Genomic DNA, 20,738 nt, shown 5'->3' with positions numbered 1-20,738 from the left:
AGGTGATCAAAATAGCTTCCTCGTCATTATATGTGACTCTCAGTTCTGTCAGTATGGTCAATCTTTACCACTGTGTCCCAGCTCCTTCAAACCGGTTCTTTCGTGAAAACAGCCTTTCGCACGATTCTCACCAGCCTTCCTCACTCCAAAGGAGCAAACTAGTGCCTGTCATTGTTTTGAAATTTACTACAATTCCATGCTTGTCCCTGCCGATACTGACTATATAGACGACATAAACTATTCCGCCCCGGTCTCCCCACGCAACGGATCCGGCACCCACACTCCAAGATCCACCATGCCTGCCCAGTTCTCCAACGCCCAGTCCCGAATGGCTTCAAAGTCGCGGCAGGTATGCATAACCGGCCATCTGCTTCCCATTGCTGATCTTTCTCCACCCACAGCCAGTGAATGGTTGATACATCGGAGGTGCACATTAGGTTCTGGCGAATAGAATCGGAACAATGGTCCAGGTGTATCCAGAAGTTCTCGACTTCCTCCGGATCACTCATGTTTACACCCATGTCGTGACCCCAGGCCTTCTTGTGGAGATGATGCTGGTACGATGGAAAAGTTAGTTAGTCTGGCTTGGTAATAGGTGTCTCAAGCAAGCAAGAGGAAGGTGGTGGGTGATATATATATACCAGACAATGAAGCTGATGGAAAACATCTAGTTCAATTATGTACATGCCCGGCTCGGAGGCCAGTGGTACCGTATAGTTGACTAGCTGGGCTGATTCGGACCGTGGAATTTTGACGATTCCATCTATGACCATGACAGAATCGCCCATCAGATTTTTGTATAGAGTTCTTAATCAATAAGGGGTGATGTGTGTGTGTGTGTGTGGAAGCTTACAATTGTATAGGTCCTCCCACGCTTGATCATAAGTTTCGCTGGGTGGACCCATATACGGGGTCTTTGTCGCAAAGCCACTGTCGAACTTCACGGTTTTGTACTTGATAAATTTATTTGCTGGTGCTGTTTTGTAAAAACTCGGTTCATTTTAGTAAAGGGTAAACCGTAGGTCAGCGTAAAGGGGGAATACACTAACAATAGAGGGGACTGGGTATAGTGATATCCTTGGAATGGTGGACGGTATACAATAGCCCGAGCAGGTTGATCAGAAGGCTAATACCCAGACATATATAGAGCAATCGCCTCGATACATGGGGTCGATCTGTGTGGGGAAGGCGTGTAGTCCGAGTCTGGTCTACCAACTTCCCAGACTCATCGTCTTCACGTATATCCTGATACTTTGCGTCACTCATTGAAGAATCCTATATGATAGATACCTTGAGATCTGAAAGGAGCCACAAACAGCGGGGTGTGGTAGAAATGCTAATGGAATACTATCGGAGGAGAAGCTTCTGATTTGGTGTCGCTCAAAGAACTTGTAAACAGTGGTCTCCTTTTTTTGGCGTATGCAGTCATCGCGGTGATATCACCGCAAGGGAGAGGGGTGACCGTGGTGCCGCGGAGAATTATCACCCCCGTGCATCTCACACCATGCCAATTTTCGATTATAGCCGGTTACATGCTGCCTCCATTGAGATGTGCTTAGCGCCATGTCACCCAGCCCTCGCAATAACTGCTGCAGCTCGGGAGAAGTGCGGGGTGGAATTGAAACGAAGACCGACACTACTTGCATCGCAACATGAACGCGTACATTTTGGGGAGGAAAGTATGCCTAATACGTGCGGGGTTGACATACTTGCAACGCAAAGCTCTGCAAGAAGTGAAACAAGGGGCATCCTCCGGTCCCAGGGGGTGATCTACCGGGACTCTTCTCCTCAACTTCGAGCTCAGAGGCCTGGAGCTGGTCTCTCCGGACCCTTTGCAAGGACAAGGTACATTACTACGCGGAGGGCAGACTTTTAAGCCTTGAACAGGCTCTCTCTGTCAGCCAAATAAAACTCGCACAAGCGAGCCATTGCCTCATTAGTAGGCCAATAGTCGCGTTGCTTCTCTTGTTCAGTCTGCAAGGCGAAGCAGCAACTCCTGCATTACCCGAAACGCTTAGAACAAAATATCTTCTAATTACCCTCCAACGGACTAAGGAGGGCCGTAGTGTTCCCTCGCATATACGGAATTAGTGATTCCTGCCAAACAACCATTGTAGTGGTCATACATGCAGTGTCTATCCCCTCTCCCTACTTTACACTCTTCTTACCCTCATACCTGGTGACCTCGAAGCGCTGATCACCAAGGTAGATGTAACGCTACACGGAAACAGAAGAACATGCACAGATGTGGATGACAATAGTGGAGATATGCACCATGAATGAAACTACACATGAGCAAGCAAGTTCAAGTATAAAGCCCCCCTCAAACCACCTAGCTTACCAATGCCAAATCTACCGCAATCAATCCCACGCGGGCTTCCACTTTGAAACAGTCAGCCTTCCCTCTACTTCATATCTTCGGATCAAAAATCCTCTGTCTGCCTTCTTTCGCTTGTCCTTTCTAAGGTCTTTGAGCAGTCAACTGATTATCCACGATGAGATATATTCTTACCACCCTGATGCTGGCCTCCGCAGCCCTGGCTTTGCCCGCCTCGGTAAGTATGCATTATGCATTATTTCATGGACAACTTCAAACGACAATGTTCCAGTATCCAGGGGCTGCGTACGTATAGGGGTATTGGCTAACTTGAGTTTTTGATAGAACAAGGATCGTGACCAGCCTGCTCAGCTTGACACTGGTGAGGTGTTCAACCGCGATGACGGCTCCGTCAAGGCTGCTACTGTGGAGAATATCAACGTGAAAACACCCACAGGTGGTTGGTTGAATGAGCCGCCTACCAGGAGGTCCGTGAAGGATGCCACTGTGGAGAATGTCAATAGTAAAATGCCTGACGGTTCCTGGTGGCACGAATCAGGTAACTAAGAAGAGAGCCGTTGAAAAAGTCCAACTATTCATGTTTGGTTGGCTTTGCTTTGGGCAACTACCTCGTTCGTTTCTCAACTAGTCAAGGGAATGGGATATTGGCTGCCGCGCGAGGAGTGGGTGCTATAGGCTTCGATGAAGAGTTGAACAAGTCTTTGAACGATGTCGATGATGGGTGGACTGTTGGTACTGGTCTTGTCTTTACCAGTGGTAGAAGACCTGATTGTGCTGAAATTCGCTGATCCGACTGCATGGACAATGTCGTTCACTGAAGTGCAGGATATATGAAAGTTTGAGCCGTTTCAATTGTTGTCGCTCGTTTGAAACTTGCCCCTGAGATTTCGTTGTTAGAGACTTCCCAATCAATGGAGAGGTGTCGCACATCTCTAATCAGCTATGGCTATTGAGATAGCAGTTATTCTACGCGTATTTAAGTTGATTGAATGTAGGTAGATTCTCATAGGAAGATTATTCTTGCTCTATGGCCGGTGGACCTTTCTATCACATTCCTATATCGCAACGGCCGCTCCACCCGACTACTACAGATCGTACACGATGTATTGAACATGAACCTGGCTCGTCAAGTCGACCTCCTCACCTCCCTTCGCCTGGATCATATCTCGTCTCATATCTCGCCATCTCCGCCTGTTCCTGTTCCTCCCGTGCTTGAACCTTCTGCAAAGCTCGCGCATTATGGATCATCATATAAGCCGAATGCACATCTCGGAGCAGCTCCACCGGATTCAGATATATAACCCAGGCGCGCAATCCCCAAGGCCCACCGTAGTAACGTTTCGGGGAGCCGCTCAGCAAAGCCTCCTCGTTACCATCTGACTGGATGGGCTCGTACGCCCGGGGTCGCAGGCTGCGCACTGAGGTTGAGATCTCGTACGGCTTTGTGCGATAGGCATACAGAACGAGGAAGGAGAGCGGGACCATCTGCACACAGATGACCATTGTTGGAAGGCCCATCAGAGTGTCTATGTATGTCATTGATTTCGGGTATTGCAGGACTTTTGTGCTGGTTATGATAAGGAAGATGATCTGGTGTTTGTTAGATACTTCTTTCTCTTGGGAGCCTTCCTTGGGGTACGTGAGTGCGTACCTTCTCTAGCAAAATTAGTCCGACGATCAGTTTGAATGCCATCAGCTTGAGCAGTGGCTTGTGCTCGGTCATGTATCCTTTCATGTTGATGTAGAATTGGATGATGGCGTTGATGGCTACGGATGTTGACACGGAGGTAACCACTTGGAGCTGGTAACCTTGTCAGTGACAAATAGACGATATCATTGATGGCAAGATGTACATACCCAGATATGAGCGAAATGAGGCTCGTTACTCTCGAGGCAGTACACATGAAATGACTGGGTCACCACTTGGGTGACAGCCGTAATCCAGGTGATGATGGCGTATTGAAGAACGGAGTACCAGGTTAACTGGGGCGGACAATGTCAGTAATCTTTATCTAAGATGGGTTTTCTTCTACCGAAGGGCATACACTCAAGAACGCAAGTCCATTTCGTTTCTTCTTCGGCTGCCACTGTCCTTTCGTCTCAAGCGAAGAAAAAAACTTGACTTTACTCTGATCGTCAGGAGCCATGTAATCGCAGAGTAGCATGAGGAAGGCGTATAGTGCCACGCCCTGGAGCACTTCGGTGAAGCCTTGTAGGTAGATGTAGGAGTTTGGGAAGCAGATTGAGATGTAGGATAGGATTTGGTAGGAGGGAATGAGGTTGCAGATTCGCATTATTCTGTCTGCAATTAGCTTAGCCTCGACGATATTTTCCTGAGTGTTGGGATCTGTACTTGAGTTGTTCATTCGGATTGCTCATATGCATCGCATGTCGGCCCATCAAGCCCAGGATGAGGAATAATACGATCGCAGTGCAAATGCCGGATACGATCATGTTGAACTGGTAGAATGTCAGGTTTCCCACGAACGGACCAACGTCGACTGGTATGCTTGTCAGCTAAGTCGTTTCATCAATACGAAGGATGCAACAATCCCTTACGTTGATCAAGGTGGTCCGGTATAGGGCACCCATAGCTGCCAGCACTTCGACGCAGAACAGCCATATTGTATCGCTAGTAAAAATATCTTTAAACTGATAACGCTTATCAAAAGGATGATTCGGATGTTTATGCAAAACCAAAATCAACAGCAAAGCCAACTACATTTATATCTACAACTACAGTTCATAGCCTCGCCGGAATGCTAGATCAAGACGGCCAAAGGCTAAGCTCAGCCCCAGCATCTCTCGTTGAAATCCTATGCATCGCAAGGCCAGCTGTATATCGACTCCGCCACGCGCATTTAGAGGCGCAAATAAGCTGCTGGTCGGGATGGTGCAAGCTTATCACAATCAGCAAGCCGGTATGCCAAGCACACGGTGGAGATGATCGGCGGCCGCCAACATGCTTAATTTGCGCGAAGTTGCGCGGTCAGCCTCATGGTTGGAAAAATACGGGAAGAATTTGCGCGAGTCAAATTTGCGCGGTATGTGCCCTGCATTTATTTTGTTATACGACGTGATCGTCGATATGATAATAGATTTACTTATTTTCTCCCAAAGTTTTGCTAGTATAGTCTCAAACTTGTAAGGCTGACTTAAAAGTTACTAAAGTATATATTCATGCAGCCTATACCGGTTGCCCATCTGGCGGAGGCTTTCACAGTCAACGAGACCCTGGAAAAGGTAGGCTATACTTTTGAAATCATAACGAGAAGCAGCAGGAATGATGCACCACGGAGGGCTAGTAAAGGAAAGTAATTTTTCAGTTATGCAAACGCTTGCAATGCATTCATAAGGTATTGAACTATAGTCGGAGAGAATAAGGCTCTAGCTCTCTCTTCAATCAGTACGGACAACTCGGCCAGTCGTACTTGTATTCTCTGGTTTCATTAGAGTGACGCATCCGGGGAGCTATAATGAGTGAACGGTAGCACGCTGCCATCGGACCCCGTAGTCGAACCCGGGAAATCCAATTCAGTGGTAGAAAAGTCGGTCGTTGGGTTCGCAAACCAGGGGCTTGGGGTTGACGATTGATTCCAGTCAAAGATATCCTGCGGTTGAGGATCATGATGCATCCCTTCCAGATACGGCCACATATTCCAAGTCTCAAACGAACTGAACTGCATGGTGGGCATGGCAGAGGGCTCATGTGGATTTGCGGGTATATTCACCGCACCTATGGTCTCGTCCCAACCCTTGGAGAGAGAAGCCTGCACTTTCAAAGTGTTCATCAAATCCCACAGACCGTCGAGCATTTTGCTACTGGCGGAATACATGCATCCACTCCTAAAGGCAGCGTCAGGAGAATTTCCTGATTGGGCCACCATGGTGATCAGTGCATTAGCGCACTGTTTGAAAAGGTCGAGCTGTTTATCGAAGTTGGGATGCAGTTTTCCAGAAGCCTTGAATCGAATCAGGTTGTTCTCAACAATGTTCTTGCATTGATTGACAATCTCGATGACTATTGGCCGCACTGGTGCGATGTAGTTGTTGCCACCCAGTTTGATTGATGCGCACTCCATAAACTTAGCCAGGATCCCTTGCAGCTTGTCTGGATACGGTCCTCCAAAATGACGCAGGAAGTTGAAAAAATGTGAATGCCTTTCAGAGTCCGGTGTGGCTATCATGGAGCTGATGACAGTGTTACCCATTTGGCTCGCTTCATCTGGGTGGATATCGGTGCTTCTTCTAGACTCATCCTTCTCCGTGCGCGCTTTGAAGACTGAAATGTAGAACAGCCCGAGGCCAAAGATTTTGGCAATCACCGCATGAAAGCGCAACTCAAGCAGTAAGCACATGGCCATGATCTCATTCTGTTGGTTATCCCCAGCAGCGTCTGAAAGCAACTGATAGGCAGAGTTAATCTCAGCGAGGCATTTCTTTTCGCCCTCTTCGACAACGATGAACAGTCGATTGGGATTCATCCAGCACTGCCTTGAGTTTGCCATGGCCTCAATCTGCATATAGATTGCTATGGTCCATTTGATATGGAATATGATGATTGGTGAACAGGGCCGTGTCTGCAAAAGGATCTGATAGGAGTCAATATGCGGTTGCATCCGTTGGAGGACCTGCCGGAAGTCTTGCAGTGTCATGGCTAAGAAGTCACCCATCAGAAACTCCTCGGCGATTATCTGAAGTGCCTGAATTGAGAATATTAGCTCCTGCTCCATCACCACACCGTCCATGGTAGTCGTGTCCAGGAATGACATGTTGCCTGGCTCGGGCAATAGTCTCAGCCGCTCTGCAATCCGATATGCTAGAGTGATATAGAGCTCGGCCTTGACTGATTGATTTGCAACCCTTTTGGACGTAGCTAAAGCGGTTGGCCTGAAGGCCGATACAAAGCGACAAACAGTGACCGAGTCGATGTGTGTGGGCGTACTGAAGATGAAGTCCTGGCCGTATGACGAAATGGCCTGCTGTAGACTGTCTTTGACAGATCCATTCTGACGGCGAACTGCCTCTGAGCTCTCGCAAGCAGCCAGACAGAGCACGGCAAACAGTAGCTTCGTGGCAACATTATTGGTATTGGGGTCGGCTGATAGCAATCGCTGTCTCAAGTGCAGCAGGCTTGGTATCCCCAGAACGAAGAGACGCTGCCACACTAATCTACCAATGGTTAGCCAGCTGATGAGATCAGGATGGTGCCATGCCGGATCTTACAGATGATCAAGTGTGGCAGCGAGATCATGGCTCACTATATCTGTGAGAGGGGTGTCCCACGTGGACACCAGTTGAATATCGGAGCCGAAAGAAGCGTCCTTGGCCAACACCCCGGCGATAAAGGTGCTTGTATTGGCCATGGCATGGTAAAGACGATCGTCGTCGGATGCAGAACCTGTGGCATCTCGCGGTCCCTGCAGAAGGGAGTTGTCGTCGATCGCGCCCGAGAAAAGATAATCCTGGATCGAATCCGAGAGCTTCGGGGTTAACCCGTCATCTTGGGGGCCTGTATGGGGGGTATTCGATGATTCTGACTGGGGCGATCGGCTCGCCACATTTCCGCGATTTGCGCGTTTGGCTGCTGGACGCCCTAGAGGAGTACTCTCGATAATGCATTCCAGATCGAGATGTCGGCATCGTTCACAGCAAGTTGCTGGGGGTTGTGGAGTCCCCAGTGGCCCTAAGGAGGCCGCAGGGGAAGGCAGCACGCATTTGATCTTGCGAGCTCGGCAGCCCCGGCAGATTAAACGCGCATATCTGCCCCTAGGGCCTCGTTCGACTTTTTGTCCTTGCATTTATTGGTATAGTGGTTTGTCGAGGTGGAGAGAAGAGAAATGCGACCGTGGAGGGGTTGAAGGTTGTTCCTTGGCCCCATGAGGCTGAGTGATCGGCATCAGCTGGCGATGTTTCCGCTGCCACTAACTAGTCAATCATCTCACTGTCTCGGCGTAGTGTGGGCCGTGATTCCTTCCAAGTGATTGTGTTGATTTCATTTACTGCACTGTAACCTGCCAATGCTTGGTTCTTCGTCGAAATCTTGGAATTGCACTGGGGTGTCGAGATAGCAGATGACAGTATGTCGGCTCACTCCCCTGGACGTGGCTGCCGATTAGGCCATACCGCAGGTGTAGCCGGGCGCAAAGTCTGGATGCATAGTACACAATGTCGACAGCACTCCAGAACTCATTTAGTTGATGTCAGTGAGTCTCCGTCGTGTAGTGCCCCTATCTTCAAGGGCATAATACGAAAGCAGGAACTCAAAGGACTAATGATACTGCCGCAACACTAACATCCGATCTGGCGTGGCTGAGGGCGCAATATATTGCGCTGCTTACGACGTAGCTGTCTTGACGAAGAGCAGACAGGAATATAAGTTTCGATAATTGCCGATGGCTAGAATAGATCTTGATCAACGATTCAGCAACAATATACCAAGACAAAGAGACACCATAATGCTTCTTACAAGTCTTTTGCTCCTGGCCGGAGCACAGTCTGTTCTTGCCAAGTGCAAATGTGTATGTTATCTTTAGATCACTCGGAATTGATCGAACATCTTTAACACCCAGTGAAGTCACCTACAGATGATTGCTGGCCCTCTGTCGACACCTGGAACGCCCTGAACAGCTCCGTGAACGGAAAGCTTGCACGCAACGAACCCATTGCCAAACCGTGCTACCAAGGCCCAGGCTACAGCGCTGAGCTCTGCCAGAGTATCAGCTCTAACTGGACCAGCAATGAATACCTGGCAACCTCTCCGATTGGGTATAGCTATCCGCTCGTGGAAAGCTGCCCCCCTGTCAATGCCACTCTGGCTGGTTACCCCCAATGCGATCTAGGCAACTATCCGGTGTATAGTGTCAAGGCAACCACAGCAGCTGATGTGGCGGCCGGAATCAAGTTTGCCAGAGATCACAATGTGAGACTAGTCATCAAGAACACCGGGCATGATATATCGCAGCGGTAAGCATTTGTCTTCTGATATTATGCTTGCGTGCAAACTGACAATACCAGATCACAAGGATACGGCAGCCTCTCCATTTGGATCAAGTCCATACAAGATGGCCTGCACTACCACGACAGATACGTTCCTGGCAATGGATCTTGCCCTTCCAATTGGACTGGAAGTGCAATCACCGTAGGTGGTGGATACGTGTGGCAGGACGTATACGACTTTGCCGGCGAGCACGGCGTCATTGCTGTGGGTGGAGCAGATCCGGTAACTTCATGACCTTCCCATACCAAAAATGGCCACGAACAAGAGCCAAACTAACCATTTGAGCAGACTGTGGGTGTCCTTGGAGGCTTCATGCAAGGAGCTGGCCACGGCCCCGTAAGCCACTTCTTCGGACTCGGAGCAGACCAGGTTCTCGAATACAAAGTTGTGCTAGCATCGGGGCAACTTGTCACTGCCAACGCATGCCAATATACGGATCTCTTCACTGCCCTCCGTGGAGGAGGTGGAGGTACCTATGGCATAGTCTTATCGGCCACGATCAAAACCCACCCAACGCGTCCGGTCCTGGGCCATAGTCTGGATGTTGTTGCTCTAAACGGGAATGACGATGCCGTTCTCAACGCTACTGGAAGGATCATGTCCAAATTACCCGCCCTCTCAGACGCAGGTTATTCTGGCACTGCAATCCTCTCAGCCGCGGCCGGACCGTTGGTATATACTCATCCCTTTCTGAATCTGCTCGAGAACAATTCCACCGAGGCACTAGAGACCGCCAAAGAGAGCATGAACCGGCTCATACTGAATGACCTGCTCCCCCACAATGGGACCTCATACCTGGTATCCTCCACCTTCACCAGATACCCGACATTCCATGCATACTACTCCAGCACGCACCACACGTCCCCCGGTTCGAACAGACCGATCATGGCGTCACGTTTTTTTGACAAGCAAACACTAGAGTCCCCAAATAACAACCTGACGAGTCTCCTTGAAACCGTCACCACTCAGACAGTCCCAAACAGCACCCTTTGGGCAACCCTATTCAACATCGTCGCCGGCGGGAAAGTTCTCGAACCTGTACCTCACACCTCCATGAATCCAGCCTGGCGAAAATCCCATCTCCTGTTCCAGCAAATCGATGTCTGGCCTGATAATGCCGGCACCGAGGAGATCCAACAATACCGAGGCGATCTCACCAACATCAAACTGAAAGCGATGAAGGACATGGCTCCGGACATGGGCACGTATTTGAACGAGGCAGATCCGTACGACCCAGACTGGAGACAAGACTGGTTTGGAGAGAATTACGACTGGCTTGCGTCTGTCAAGAAGAAGTATGACCCAGAGAACGTGTTTTGGTGCTGGCGATGTGTCGGAAATGAGGGCTGGGAAGAGGTGACGGGAGGCGCGTGGTTTGGACCACTTTGTGAGACTGGGAAATAGATTCGAGGGGATTGTAAGGAAGACTGCTTAGGATATTTTCATAGAGTGACTACCGGGTCCGCTAACGGGGGAATTGGGGTTATAAGTTGATTGTGTCGTGGTTGTACTTCTGGCTTCTGATTTCACCTGGTTATGTTTTTCCAAGCTCTTAGAATATATAGACGATCAGACCTGAGCAAAAGGGTTGGCGGAACACAAACTCTGCCTTCCCTTTCTTTGTTATTTATTTTTTTTTTTGATGGTAACCACCAGGCTGATACTGTGCCATTAACTTGCACCAACACATCTAGCTCATCCTCATTTCACATAGCATCGCTCACGGGTTAGGGAAGCAGCAAGCTTTGGGAGGCAGCCTGGTCTTATGGCCAAGACTTTAAAGAGGACTTAGATACATCTCATAGGGAGACGAAACAGCTCCTGCCGCCTATCATCGCTGTTCAAACTATAAAGATGTTCAAGGCTAAGGGCAGGAATAGAGACGATCATGAGTATGATCTATCTGATGTCAAGATGATGGTTGTTGGTCGGTGTTGAGAGACCACGTCCAAGGATCCGGTGATGCTTGGCTAGAGTAAATGTCTCAATAGAACATATTGCAATACATTCGATGTATCTTGAGTGCTTCCTACAGATATACTGATTCTTTTCTTCTTGTATTCGATGGAAGCATTGACGTGAATGTCAAACAAAGATATCCCTTAATACCAAACCACGGGCTCATAATTCATCAGAACATTTTCCATCGGGGAGACAAACATATGCGCACAGCACTATCATTTGATATGCAAGTCATCCCCGTACATCTTTTCATACATGGCCAGTGCCCGAATGGGAAAGGAGTAGATGTAGTTGTGATAATTAATATGACTGCATCAAGCTATTAGTACGGACCGGACGACGCACATGCACACCGGAGAACATACCATGTGAGAATCCCACTGCCAACGGGATATTCTTGTTCCCATTCCCCATTAGCCTTTTGTCGGCTCATAATAAGTTGGATGCCTTTCCTGATGGGCTCCGGATCAGGATACCCGGCGTACATCAATGCGAGGCAAGACCATGCAGTTTGGACGGTGTGTGATCGAGGTGCTCGCACATAATTCTCAACCATACGAGACTGAAAGATGGGAATGTGTTAGCTTTTACCCAGGGCAAATAGAAAGAGTCTCTACCCACCTCTATGGTCTCTCCCCAGCCTCCATCGGGCTCGCGCATATCAAGCAGAAAGCGACAACCCGCTCTGATAATGGAGGAATTCTCATATGTCCGTCCACCACAGTGCAATGCTTCCATGGCAAAGAAAGCCCCATAGGTGAATGTAATACCCCAAGAGGCCATCCAGCCCCCATCATCCCGCTGACTTTTCTCGATATATTTGACCCCGCGCTCGATGGCGCTATCAACCTCCTTCCGGCGATACTCGTTGTTTCGAGTCCTGAAGAGTGCCAAGGCCGTGATGCATGAGGACGTACACTCCACATAGTCATGTTCTGTCATTACCTGCCCAAAGATCTCGGTTCCGTTGAAGTATTCCAACCATTCACCGGCGGCGATGGGCTCGAAGCTGCTATAGCCCCCACTGGCATTCTGAATCATCAGCAGATTGTCCACCGCTAAACGGAGGTTCGCTTCTGTCATTTGTCGTAACCCCATTTGACTCTCGACCATCAGAATGGCTTTCAATGACTCAGCCGTGCAATCGGAACAGGGACTGCCATGGTAACGAGTCGTAAAGGACCAGGCCCCGAGACGACTTGGGCGATGACAAATATCCGAACTTTCCCAGTCATCCACGAGCTGTTGCTGTATCAGATACTGATATGCTCGTAGTGTACTACTGTGGAAATCACGGTGATCGGCGAGACCTGTGGACATGAGCGTCTGAAGCGCTAAGGACGTGTCCCATCCGTGGCCTCCGTGGATACTCATGGACTGCATTCCCGACGGACCCATCCAAAGGTATTCTAAGCTTATTTCCTGCATGTGCTTGAGAGCAGGAGAGCTAGGCCCCTCGTCGCAGTAGACAGCAATCATGTTCAGCCAGGCGTCCATACTGATGACTCCGGTCGAGTTCGTGGCTTTATCCATATTTCGCAGGATTTCCCACGCTCGTTCTTCTGCCTTTCTCTTCAACTGACGGGGACAGATCCATGGGTTCCATACATTTGTAAGGATCCAATTTAGCACCTGCAGTACCCAACTCTTGGCCTGATGCCGCTTGGAAGGACGCACCACTCCTTCATATGCTGCGAAATCGAGGGAGGAGAACTTTTGGGGAAACAGCTCCGTCCGGATTTCATCCAGGAGATCATTAGTTGGCAATGTAAATCTTTTGGATGAGAGGTAACACATCGGTAGGTAGACATGCCGTGGAATTGCAAACCAATTCCATGGGCTGAGTGGAACCCATTTGGGCAGGAGCCTGACATGGAATCAATATCATCGCCATATTCAGTTGAGAGAAGAAGTATGGGAAGGGACCAAAATCACTCACCACATTTCAACAGGGTAAGGGTCAGTACCCGCCCAGTCATACAGTCCCAGTATCGCGAGCCAGAATTTAGCCCAGCCTGGCAGATAGAGTGCTCCCCCATGGTTGAGATAGAATGACCGGGCTTTGCGAAGGTGCGCATCATCAGCCGGGACCCCCATGAGTCGGAGGGCAATATAAACCAAGGTAGTTCCCATCGGTGAAGGCTCCTCCCCCAAATATGTTGGCCAGCCACCGTTGTCAGGGTTTTGACAGTTGAACATAAAGCGAATCAGCTCGATGATGTAGGCTTCATCGATGTGAGCGCCAGTGATATACCACGTCATGATGAGCATTGGCGTCACGAAAAAGATACAACTTAGGTCGGCAGCCCAGCAACCCAAGTCCCGGACTTGCGTGTTGGTGTGAAATCGGACACCCTTATGGATGGCCTCTGAGGCTGTCTTGGCAGGGCGTGAGGAGTTGGGATCGTCCTGCATGGAGTTGTTCATCTCAGCATCACCAAGTTTCCTAGCGTAGGGGCCTTCTTTGACATACCATCGGAACATTCAAGAAGAACTTCGTTGTGCTATCTTGCGGGCGAGCCTTGCGCTCCGTCTCGTCATTCACATAGACCCATCTCAAACGACCAAGGTCTTTGGTAGTCACTAAGCGCCATCCCTCGATGTCGGTTCTTTTACGATAGGATTGACCCACCCGATCATCCTGGTCCTCGTTGAGATGGTTCTTGATCTTCAGGGTGTACTTGCTTGCCATAGCTCAGGACGATGACCGGCTAATCGTGGAATGAAATGAACATTGCAACAACAACCTGGTAAAGCTACGTCTTATAATACTACAAGCAAGCCGCAGCTTACCTCATTACTTCTTGAGTATATTTAGATATACCAAGGTGACGTGGACTTGCTTGGCCTTTCCAAATAGCCCGCGTCACAGTGCTGGTGAATCCAGCCAAGGTTTTCTGCACTTTTCGCTTATATTAAACGTTTTGAGGGAGTCTTCATGGATATGTCACCATACTCACCCGTAATATCCATAAGTTGAGGCATCGTGACTGCCTTGCTCTAGGCAAAAGCATGCAAAGCTCTAATAAGTTCCTGTGGAAACGGGAGCGGTGACAGCGCACGAGATTGGGGTTCTGCAGAGGGCTGTGGAGACTGACAAGCACGAACTTGTCGGGTGACAAGTTTAGCAGTTGGTGTCAGACCTCCTCTTCATGCTTGCCATAAGATCATTAGCCGAGTAGCACATGCAGGTTCCAGTCTATCGGTAAATGCTGCATGCAGCGATCGACCTGTCATACCAGTCAATACACCGCCCATCACTGCGACGACATACTTCAATAATAGATGCAATTCAAATGCAGACCTTTCCGATAACGAGTCAGAACTCGTCATCAGTCGATGGTTTATGATAACGCCCTTCTTGTCTGCGGACACATGACATCCGGATGGAAGTTTATATCCCAGAGATATCTGTCTATCCCCCGTGGCAGACATCGTCTGTGCTCACGGATCATGATCACAAACATGCTCGACACGACATTCCACGCCCTAGCACGGGGTTTCTACATCCTTGCTTTTGCATGCTTCCTCAAATGGATCAGGGCACTCTGGAAACGTCCCTTCCCCGCCAATGCCCCCAAGCTTGTCTCAGGATACCCGGTAGTGGGTGCCCTGCAATTCTTCTTCGATCAGAATGGATTTTGTCAGAAAGCCAGGGATGCTTCTGCCACCGGAAACTACAGCTACTATCTTGGTGGCGATCGTGTCGTCGGTCTCTCTGGCCCTGAGGGCCGGAAAACCTTTTTCGGGAACCGAAATCTTGATTTGGATAGGGGGTATGGTTAAAAAAAAAATGGCATCTTCGCTTATCGATGATCGAACCAAACCAACTGACACCGAGGAACGAATCCAGGTCTGCGCTGCTCATCCCTTTCGCCAATGTGGTCGAAACTCCCGATGACCCATCCATCGATACACATAGTTCCCATTTGCGGTTCGCGTTACGCACGCGGCTGTTGCGAACCCAGAGCCTCGAAATCATCCCCGCAGCCATGGAAACGTGCATCAGCGCAGCGCTGAAGCGTATGGGGGATAAATGTCTGATTGATCCTTTTGTCGAGATGAAACTGCTTTACACCCAGTCCACCATGGCGGTATTAGGAGTCGACGAGGTGGCGGTCACCCTCAACCTGTCCAAGAAGGTAGGCAATCTCATCAGTACAATGGAAGGAACCTTTTCTGCCATAGATATGACGGTTCCATGGCCCCTGAATCCGTTGCATATTCCTGCAGGGATCGCCATGGGACGGCTGTGTGTGATAATGTTGCGGATCATCCATGATCAAAAGAGACAGCAGCAACAACAGCCAAACAAGCGAGATCCTGGGAAGCAGAACATGTTGCAAGATATGATTCAAATGGGATGGAGCACAAGAGCAATTCTCAAGGTGAGGGCTTTTTTTGTTATTCTTCTCTCTTTTTCGATTGCTTGCGCAGGTTAAAACTAACAGTTGATCCCCAGAATTTGCTGTCCAGTGCGTTCGCGTCTCAGGGGAATACTCCGACGGTGGCTTCATGGATACTGATGGGGCTTGCCACCGACGCACAGTGGATGGCTCGAGTGCGTCAAGAGGTCGACCAAGTTATCCTAAAGCATCGGAAGAATGGCGAGCCCGCGGAGGAAGTCCTACGGTCACTGCATGTGAATACCTGGGAGAAAGAGTTTCCCCTCCTACATGCGTGTTTGCTGGAGACCGTGAGAAGAGTTGTTATGCTGGTCTTGACTCGTCAAAATATCAGCGGAGCAGATGTGACGATTGGAGACACCGGCGAGGTAATCCCGCCAGGAGCCTATGCTGTTAGTCAGAGCTGTTCCCTATACTCTCACAGAAGCCCCTGACAATGGACTAGACTTACAATACCTGCGAGGTGACCTGGGACTCGGATGTTTACCCCGATCCCCAACGCTGGGATCCGGGTCGCTTCTTGTCCGATCGCACAGAACACTTGAAAGAGGCCCTGGCGTACACTGGCTTTGGCTCAGGGCGTCGGAAATGCCGTGAGTGAGATCCCCTCCTCGTGTGATTGATATGCTAACCTGGAATCTTCATCACCTATGTTTGAAGCCGGCCGAAGGGTAAGTTGAAAATACGGTATTATGAATATCTGGAATTAACCATCCTTCAGTTAGCAAACATTCAGACGACAATGAAAGTGGCCATGTTTATCACCATGTTCGATATCACCCTTTGTGATGAGCACGGTAGTCCTGCTCACCAACTTCCTGCACCGTGCATGAACTCTTCCCATTTTGCAGCGCTACCGGTATCGCCCGTGAGACTTCGATGTACCCGGCGATCATAATAAGAGTCTATGCCTTTTCCCAGCAAAGACGACAGAATTGTGAACTGCGATCTGTGTTGGCTTTACAACGGACGCCAGCAGTGACGCTCGTGTGGTTGGGAATGCTCGGATGAGTTATCATCATAGATGGCAGTTTTTAGGTATAGCATGAGCAACAAATCAACAAGCTTGCTGATTGACTGGCTTGTATTGATATTATCAATAAGAAGGAAAGTGTAATATCTGATAGGAGATGAGACGCTCGTGGAGGGGACGGCACGCGACTTCCTCGGCATCAATATGAGCAACCAGTTGTTAAAATTTACTTCACCATTGACAACGCACACACACTATTCCGCCTTGGAGTCGAATCAATAATTCACGCCGGTGGCAAGATCCACGCTCGTAGGAAGCTATTGTGAACGATAAGGTGGTAGTGGTAATGGAGTACTTCATACACGGTGATCCCTGCCTGCAAATAGAACCCGCTTGCCTTGGCTGATAACGCATTTACGACGGAGAGAATCACGAACAAGAGCGGTCATGCTGGCTTAAGTGGCCCTGCTAGAGAATCCTGGAGAGAGAAAAGAATCGTCAAAATCATGAGGCAACCACCGTCGGTGTAGGTGCTGCCGTCCAATCCCCGCACCGAAGGGTCTCCTCTCGGAGCATTTCCGCAGATAGAAGAAGTCTGTCCCTCTGTGACAATCATGACATTATCAAGACCTAATAAACAAAATGTAAAAACATACAACAGGATTACTATGACTGTGCTCACCCAAGACTACTCGTGGGCGTCTCGCCGCTCTTACCGGTCCTTCAGGGCCTCCTTCAGGGACCTGAATATTCTTCACCCGAAGGAAGGTCCAAAAGGCGCATTTCGGCATTTGCGCACATTGTCCCTGCCAGAAAACTCTTCAGCATATAATCTGTCACTCCCTAATCTCATCTTTTATTTCACTGCATCTTGTTCTTAAGCGCACAATAAGTATTCTTTGACTGTCTGTTATCTCTCTTCTGGCCATCACTTCTCAAACACGATGTTACCCGAGGGCTTCATAGAGATTAATCTCGATAACCATGACAATTCTGAAATCCAAAGGAGCGTTCTGGATCGCACTGAGAAGGATTATGACAGAGCCCTTCATCTATTCGATTTGTAGGAAAGCGTTTGCTTTGCCTGTGGTAGCTGCTACTGACCACATGCAGATTTGTCGCAAATCACCCAGGCGCTGTGTCTCCACCCGATATTCGTACCTACAAAGGTTTCATGGAATTTCTGGGCAGGAATATCAGAGGTCGTCTTAGTGAAAATAAGGTCCCAGTTTTGAGTACTCTTGACGGCATGAGGAGAGATTTAGACGCTGGATTTGCCCGACGTCGGAATTATCATGTTCCAGAATATGTCAGTACAACAGTCAAGGAGGTTAGTAGAACAAGCTTGTTCTTGATATGACATGTGAACTCAATAATTTTATAGTGGATGAAAAAGGATCTGAAGCGGTTGCTCAAAATTCCTGATATCCAGATGTCAAAAGATGGGTTCTATCACAACGACCTCAAAATTGTGCAGAAACACCTTTGGTGCCATGACTCCTTTGAATACCGTGGTCAATATCCAGAAAGGACGAGAGTGGAACTCAGTGCGTCAATGCTCTTGTACTGCTTCACATCAGCTAGAACAGGTGAGGTGCACGAGTCTACAGCTCGTCGAACCTCAGCTCGCGAGCGTGGGGATACAGATCTCGCGAAGCATATGAGCGCGGCGGTGATGGCTGCATGCTATAAAGTATGAAAACTGTCCTTTTATCTCTGTAATAATACTAATCGCGCTATAGCACTTTCGTCTTACCATTGAGTGGATCGAAGGAGAGATCATGCTCTGTCTTGACTATGACCGAGACTATACTAAGGGATCCTGGAGAATGCAGCTATCAGAACTCCCGACCCACGGCTTCTACGAAAAATATACGGAAAAGACCCCACTTTTCCTTAACCTTCTTACCTTTTTTCTACCGTTGGCGTCAGCCGATCAGGCCTTTCGCGACTACGAATCTGTTGATGAAATCTTTGATGAAGTGGACTTACTGAGCAGTACTCTTCAGGAAGGGGAGCATAAAACTATTGGCACTATATATTTCAGGCCTGATGTGCTCGACAAACCTCTGTTTCGCCCTCGAGACGAACAAGCCATCAATACTTCTACTGGGCGGGCTAGAGGAGCCGATGCTTTTGGAAAAATGTTCGCTGCGCTTGGGCATCAGGCTGGGTACCCAGACAATATTACTGTCCGAGCTTGTCGTCGAGCAGCACTTATGGAAACCGGTAAGGATTATCTTTAGGTAAAGCGGATATTGCTAAATGCTCTTAGATAAGAAATATTCAGAAACAGCCCGCATGAAGTTCTCTGGGCACATAAAGCGGGATACTTTTGGAAAATCTTACGCTCACCGGGTGGTTGAGGTTGATGGAGCAGCAACTTTCCTTGGGATTGGAAGCCGACGTGGTCATATCGAGAATCATCGTAGTATGGGCGTCCGTCGTAACCCCCATCTCTATCAAGCCCTTCCAGCAAGAGCAGATCTTGAATTTCAGGAACGTAAGGATGTTGTTCAGCTTGATACCGAAATTCGATTAATGCAAAAAAGGCTGGTTCTAGCAGAAGAGGATGCTAAGACTATTCAGCTGCACCGGCGTCGCCTTGAGAATCAACGACAGCGGCTTTATGTGGACGAGTTAAGCCGCATACGGCGGGAGCAGCCTCGTCTGGTAGGGTTACAATCTATAAGTGACAAGCCAACGGCTTTTCACTACACACGGAAAGCAATGCCAGAGCGTAATCTGCTAGCTGGTATTCTCCCGGATACCGTTGAGCTACGAAGCTCTACCGGCCGTATGGCAATTCGTGCCCTCGAGGCCATCTGCTCGCAAGAGGTTTCTGTTTGTTACATTTCCAGCCTTGCACCTATAGACGGGAAATGCATCTGCGGTGAATCAATTGAAAAGTAAGAGCGTTTCTACCTTCACTTACTGAACAATACTTACCCAGTTAGATACCACCCTCATCGGCGATGGCTGCATCTATACCGATGTCATACGAAACGACTTGCCGCTATGGGTGCTTCTAATTTCGCGGAAATTTGCTTTGAGTGTGACTTATGGTTTAATGACCATGAGGAATGGGCTGAGCATTGTCAGGACCACCTAAATGAAAATCAGAAATTACTTCGCTGTGATCCGATTATGTTTCGCAATGCTCCAGTTAAAGCCGGCCTCTGCCCATTCTGCCTGGGAGAGGAAAATCTGGGGCCTTGCAAACGCATGAGTCAATACCTTGATCGCAATAATTGGTATAAGCATGTTCAGTCTCACCTCAACTATCAGGCACTGTTAGGAAAATTTCATTGCCGTCACCCTGCCTGCGAGGCAGACTTCCAAAGCTTGGCGGACCTGGAATGTCATCTCCGTGATGTACACTGCTATAACCCTCCGCGTGGGAAGAAGCGAACCACATATGCTGAGGAAGGGGAACTATAAACCGCAATTGCCTATATATAAAGACATCCGATATATTAGGCTTCATCATATTCGTTATTATTTCGTACACTTGCTGGTCTCAACGGAAGTTTACGGCCATGTAAATACTATTTCGAGATGTTTCCAGACCTAGAGGGCGGAATTAAAAGGGGCCCTTATGTCTGTATATTCCTATGTCCTTTCATGCCTTATATTCTGCGTATGTATAGTAGGTGCGCTAAATAACATGTAGTATAGTTGAGTATATTTGCGGCTTTATTGTTTTTCAATTCTACCTGTAGGCCTGGACAACGTAACATGCTGTCTAGGCTGGGCAGCTCGGATTATGGGAAAGAAGCACTCTTTGTGGCTACATCTATCCACGGCCTTGGAAATCTGCTGATAAAGTTAGCGTAGCATCTGTTACATATACTAATCGCGTCGGGCTTTGTTTCCGGGCAGTTCCAACTTATCGAGAGAAGCTACCATGATATGCACTGAGAGTGTCATACATCCTTCAGCCTCTCGTGAATGGAAAGTTATACTCTTAATGATTGATAAGCTACTAATAGCAGTGTTAGATCCCTTGTCGAGTCTGAGAGCACTGGCCCTGAATCTTCTGTTGGCCGGAAGAACTTC

At 48.7% G+C, this 20,738-nt stretch overlaps 9 protein-coding genes across 9 annotated transcripts; 5 read left to right on the top strand and 4 right to left on the bottom strand.

The window, feature by feature from the left end:
• Positions 1–117: 117 nt before the first annotated feature.
• On the bottom strand, positions 118–977 carry ASPBRDRAFT_665868 (uncharacterized protein). Its single transcript, XM_067628736.1, has 3 exons — positions 854–977; positions 642–763; positions 118–554 (listed from the first exon to the last, which is right to left on the bottom strand). Exons 1-3 carry the CDS (start codon positions 903–905, stop codon positions 159–161), a joined length of 570 nt encoding a protein of 189 aa, XP_067473585.1. The 5' UTR covers positions 906–977; the 3' UTR covers positions 118–158.
• A 1,518-nt stretch (positions 978–2,495) lies between these two features.
• On the top strand, positions 2,496–2,884 carry ASPBRDRAFT_200965 (uncharacterized protein; the record flags this gene model as incomplete). Its single annotated transcript, XM_067621496.1, has 2 exons — positions 2,496–2,555; positions 2,663–2,884. 2 exons carry the CDS (start codon positions 2,496–2,498, stop codon positions 2,882–2,884), a joined length of 282 nt encoding a protein of 93 aa, XP_067473584.1.
• Positions 2,885–3,478: 594 nt separating this feature from the next.
• Positions 3,479–4,961, bottom strand: ASPBRDRAFT_200964 (OSTA/TMEM184 family protein; the record flags this gene model as incomplete). The annotated part of the gene is made up of 6 exons (XM_067621495.1): positions 3,479–3,928; positions 3,990–4,139; positions 4,196–4,321; positions 4,384–4,636; positions 4,692–4,839; positions 4,898–4,961. 6 exons carry the CDS (start codon positions 4,959–4,961, stop codon positions 3,479–3,481), a joined length of 1,191 nt encoding a protein of 396 aa, XP_067473583.1.
• A 707-nt stretch (positions 4,962–5,668) lies between these two features.
• ASPBRDRAFT_69773 (Zn(II)2Cys6 transcription factor domain-containing protein) lies at positions 5,669–8,531 on the bottom strand (the record flags this gene model as incomplete). Its single annotated transcript, XM_067629045.1, has 3 exons — positions 5,669–7,510; positions 7,565–8,132; positions 8,465–8,531. The coding sequence occupies 3 exons, from the start codon at positions 8,529–8,531 to the stop codon at positions 5,788–5,790; spliced, it is 2,358 nt and encodes a 785-aa protein (XP_067473582.1). The 3' UTR covers positions 5,669–5,787.
• Positions 8,532–8,796: 265 nt separating this feature from the next.
• ASPBRDRAFT_163605 (FAD-dependent oxidoreductase) lies at positions 8,797–10,838 on the top strand (the record flags this gene model as incomplete). The annotated part of the gene is made up of 4 exons (XM_067619515.1): positions 8,797–8,859; positions 8,916–9,304; positions 9,356–9,560; positions 9,627–10,838. 4 exons carry the CDS (start codon positions 8,797–8,799, stop codon positions 10,740–10,742), a joined length of 1,773 nt encoding a protein of 590 aa, XP_067473581.1. The 3' UTR covers positions 10,743–10,838.
• Positions 10,839–11,358: 520 nt separating this feature from the next.
• ASPBRDRAFT_211507 (uncharacterized protein) lies at positions 11,359–14,009 on the bottom strand. The gene is made up of 5 exons (XM_067621932.1): positions 13,774–14,009; positions 13,240–13,709; positions 11,922–13,167; positions 11,666–11,862; positions 11,359–11,609 (listed from the first exon to the last, which is right to left on the bottom strand). The coding sequence occupies exons 1-5, from the start codon at positions 13,990–13,992 to the stop codon at positions 11,516–11,518; spliced, it is 2,226 nt and encodes a 741-aa protein (XP_067473580.1). The 5' UTR covers positions 13,993–14,009; the 3' UTR covers positions 11,359–11,515.
• Positions 14,010–14,765: 756 nt separating this feature from the next.
• ASPBRDRAFT_59741 (uncharacterized protein) lies at positions 14,766–16,307 on the top strand (the record flags this gene model as incomplete). The annotated part of the gene is made up of 4 exons (XM_067628104.1): positions 14,766–15,076; positions 15,154–15,688; positions 15,793–16,098; positions 16,152–16,307. The coding sequence occupies 4 exons, from the start codon at positions 14,766–14,768 to the stop codon at positions 16,305–16,307; spliced, it is 1,308 nt and encodes a 435-aa protein (XP_067473579.1).
• A 1,546-nt stretch (positions 16,308–17,853) lies between these two features.
• On the top strand, positions 17,854–19,592 carry ASPBRDRAFT_137940 (uncharacterized protein; the record flags this gene model as incomplete). Its single annotated transcript, XM_067618945.1, has 4 exons — positions 17,854–18,009; positions 18,064–18,372; positions 18,422–18,908; positions 18,955–19,592. 4 exons carry the CDS (start codon positions 17,854–17,856, stop codon positions 19,590–19,592), a joined length of 1,590 nt encoding a protein of 529 aa, XP_067473578.1.
• On the top strand, positions 19,532–20,145 carry ASPBRDRAFT_48973 (uncharacterized protein). Its single transcript, XM_067626207.1, has 2 exons — positions 19,532–19,588; positions 19,637–20,145. The coding sequence occupies exon 2, from the start codon at positions 19,698–19,700 to the stop codon at positions 20,118–20,120; it is 423 nt and encodes a 140-aa protein (XP_067473577.1). The 5' UTR covers positions 19,532–19,588; positions 19,637–19,697; the 3' UTR covers positions 20,121–20,145.
• Positions 20,146–20,738: the final 593 nt, after the last annotated feature.

Source organism: Aspergillus brasiliensis (genome assembly GCF_001889945.1).
Source record: "Aspergillus brasiliensis CBS 101740 unplaced genomic scaffold ASPBRscaffold_21, whole genome shotgun sequence".
Taxonomy (NCBI): domain Eukaryota; kingdom Fungi; phylum Ascomycota; class Eurotiomycetes; order Eurotiales; family Aspergillaceae; genus Aspergillus; species Aspergillus brasiliensis.
This window is presented reverse-complemented; position numbering and strand designations above follow the sequence as displayed.

Excerpts from the sequence above, each read along its gene's own strand:
- ASPBRDRAFT_665868 (XM_067628736.1), bottom strand. The coding sequence starts at position 905 with ATGGGTCCACCCAGCGAAACTTATGATCAAGCGTGGGAGGACCTATAC. Across the intron at positions 764-853 it reads GTGGGAGGACCTATACAATT|ATGGAATCGTCAAAATTCCA; the intron begins GTAAGCTTCCAC and ends TCATGGTCATAG. Across the intron at positions 555-641 it reads TCCATCAGCTTCATTGTCTG|CATCATCTCCACAAGAAGGC; the intron begins GTATATATATAT and ends CCATCGTACCAG.
- ASPBRDRAFT_211507 (XM_067621932.1), bottom strand. The coding sequence starts at position 13,992 with ATGGCAAGCAAGTACACCCTGAAGATCAAGAACCATCTCAACGAGGAC. Across the intron at positions 13,710-13,773 it reads TCTTCTTGAATGTTCCGATG|GACGATCCCAACTCCTCACG; the intron begins GTATGTCAAAGA and ends AACTCCATGCAG. Across the intron at positions 13,168-13,239 it reads CCTTACCCTGTTGAAATGTG|GCTCCTGCCCAAATGGGTTC; the intron begins GTGAGTGATTTT and ends ATTCCATGTCAG.
- ASPBRDRAFT_48973 (XM_067626207.1), top strand. The coding sequence starts at position 19,698 with ATGGGTGCTTCTAATTTCGCGGAAATTTGCTTTGAGTGTGACTTATGG.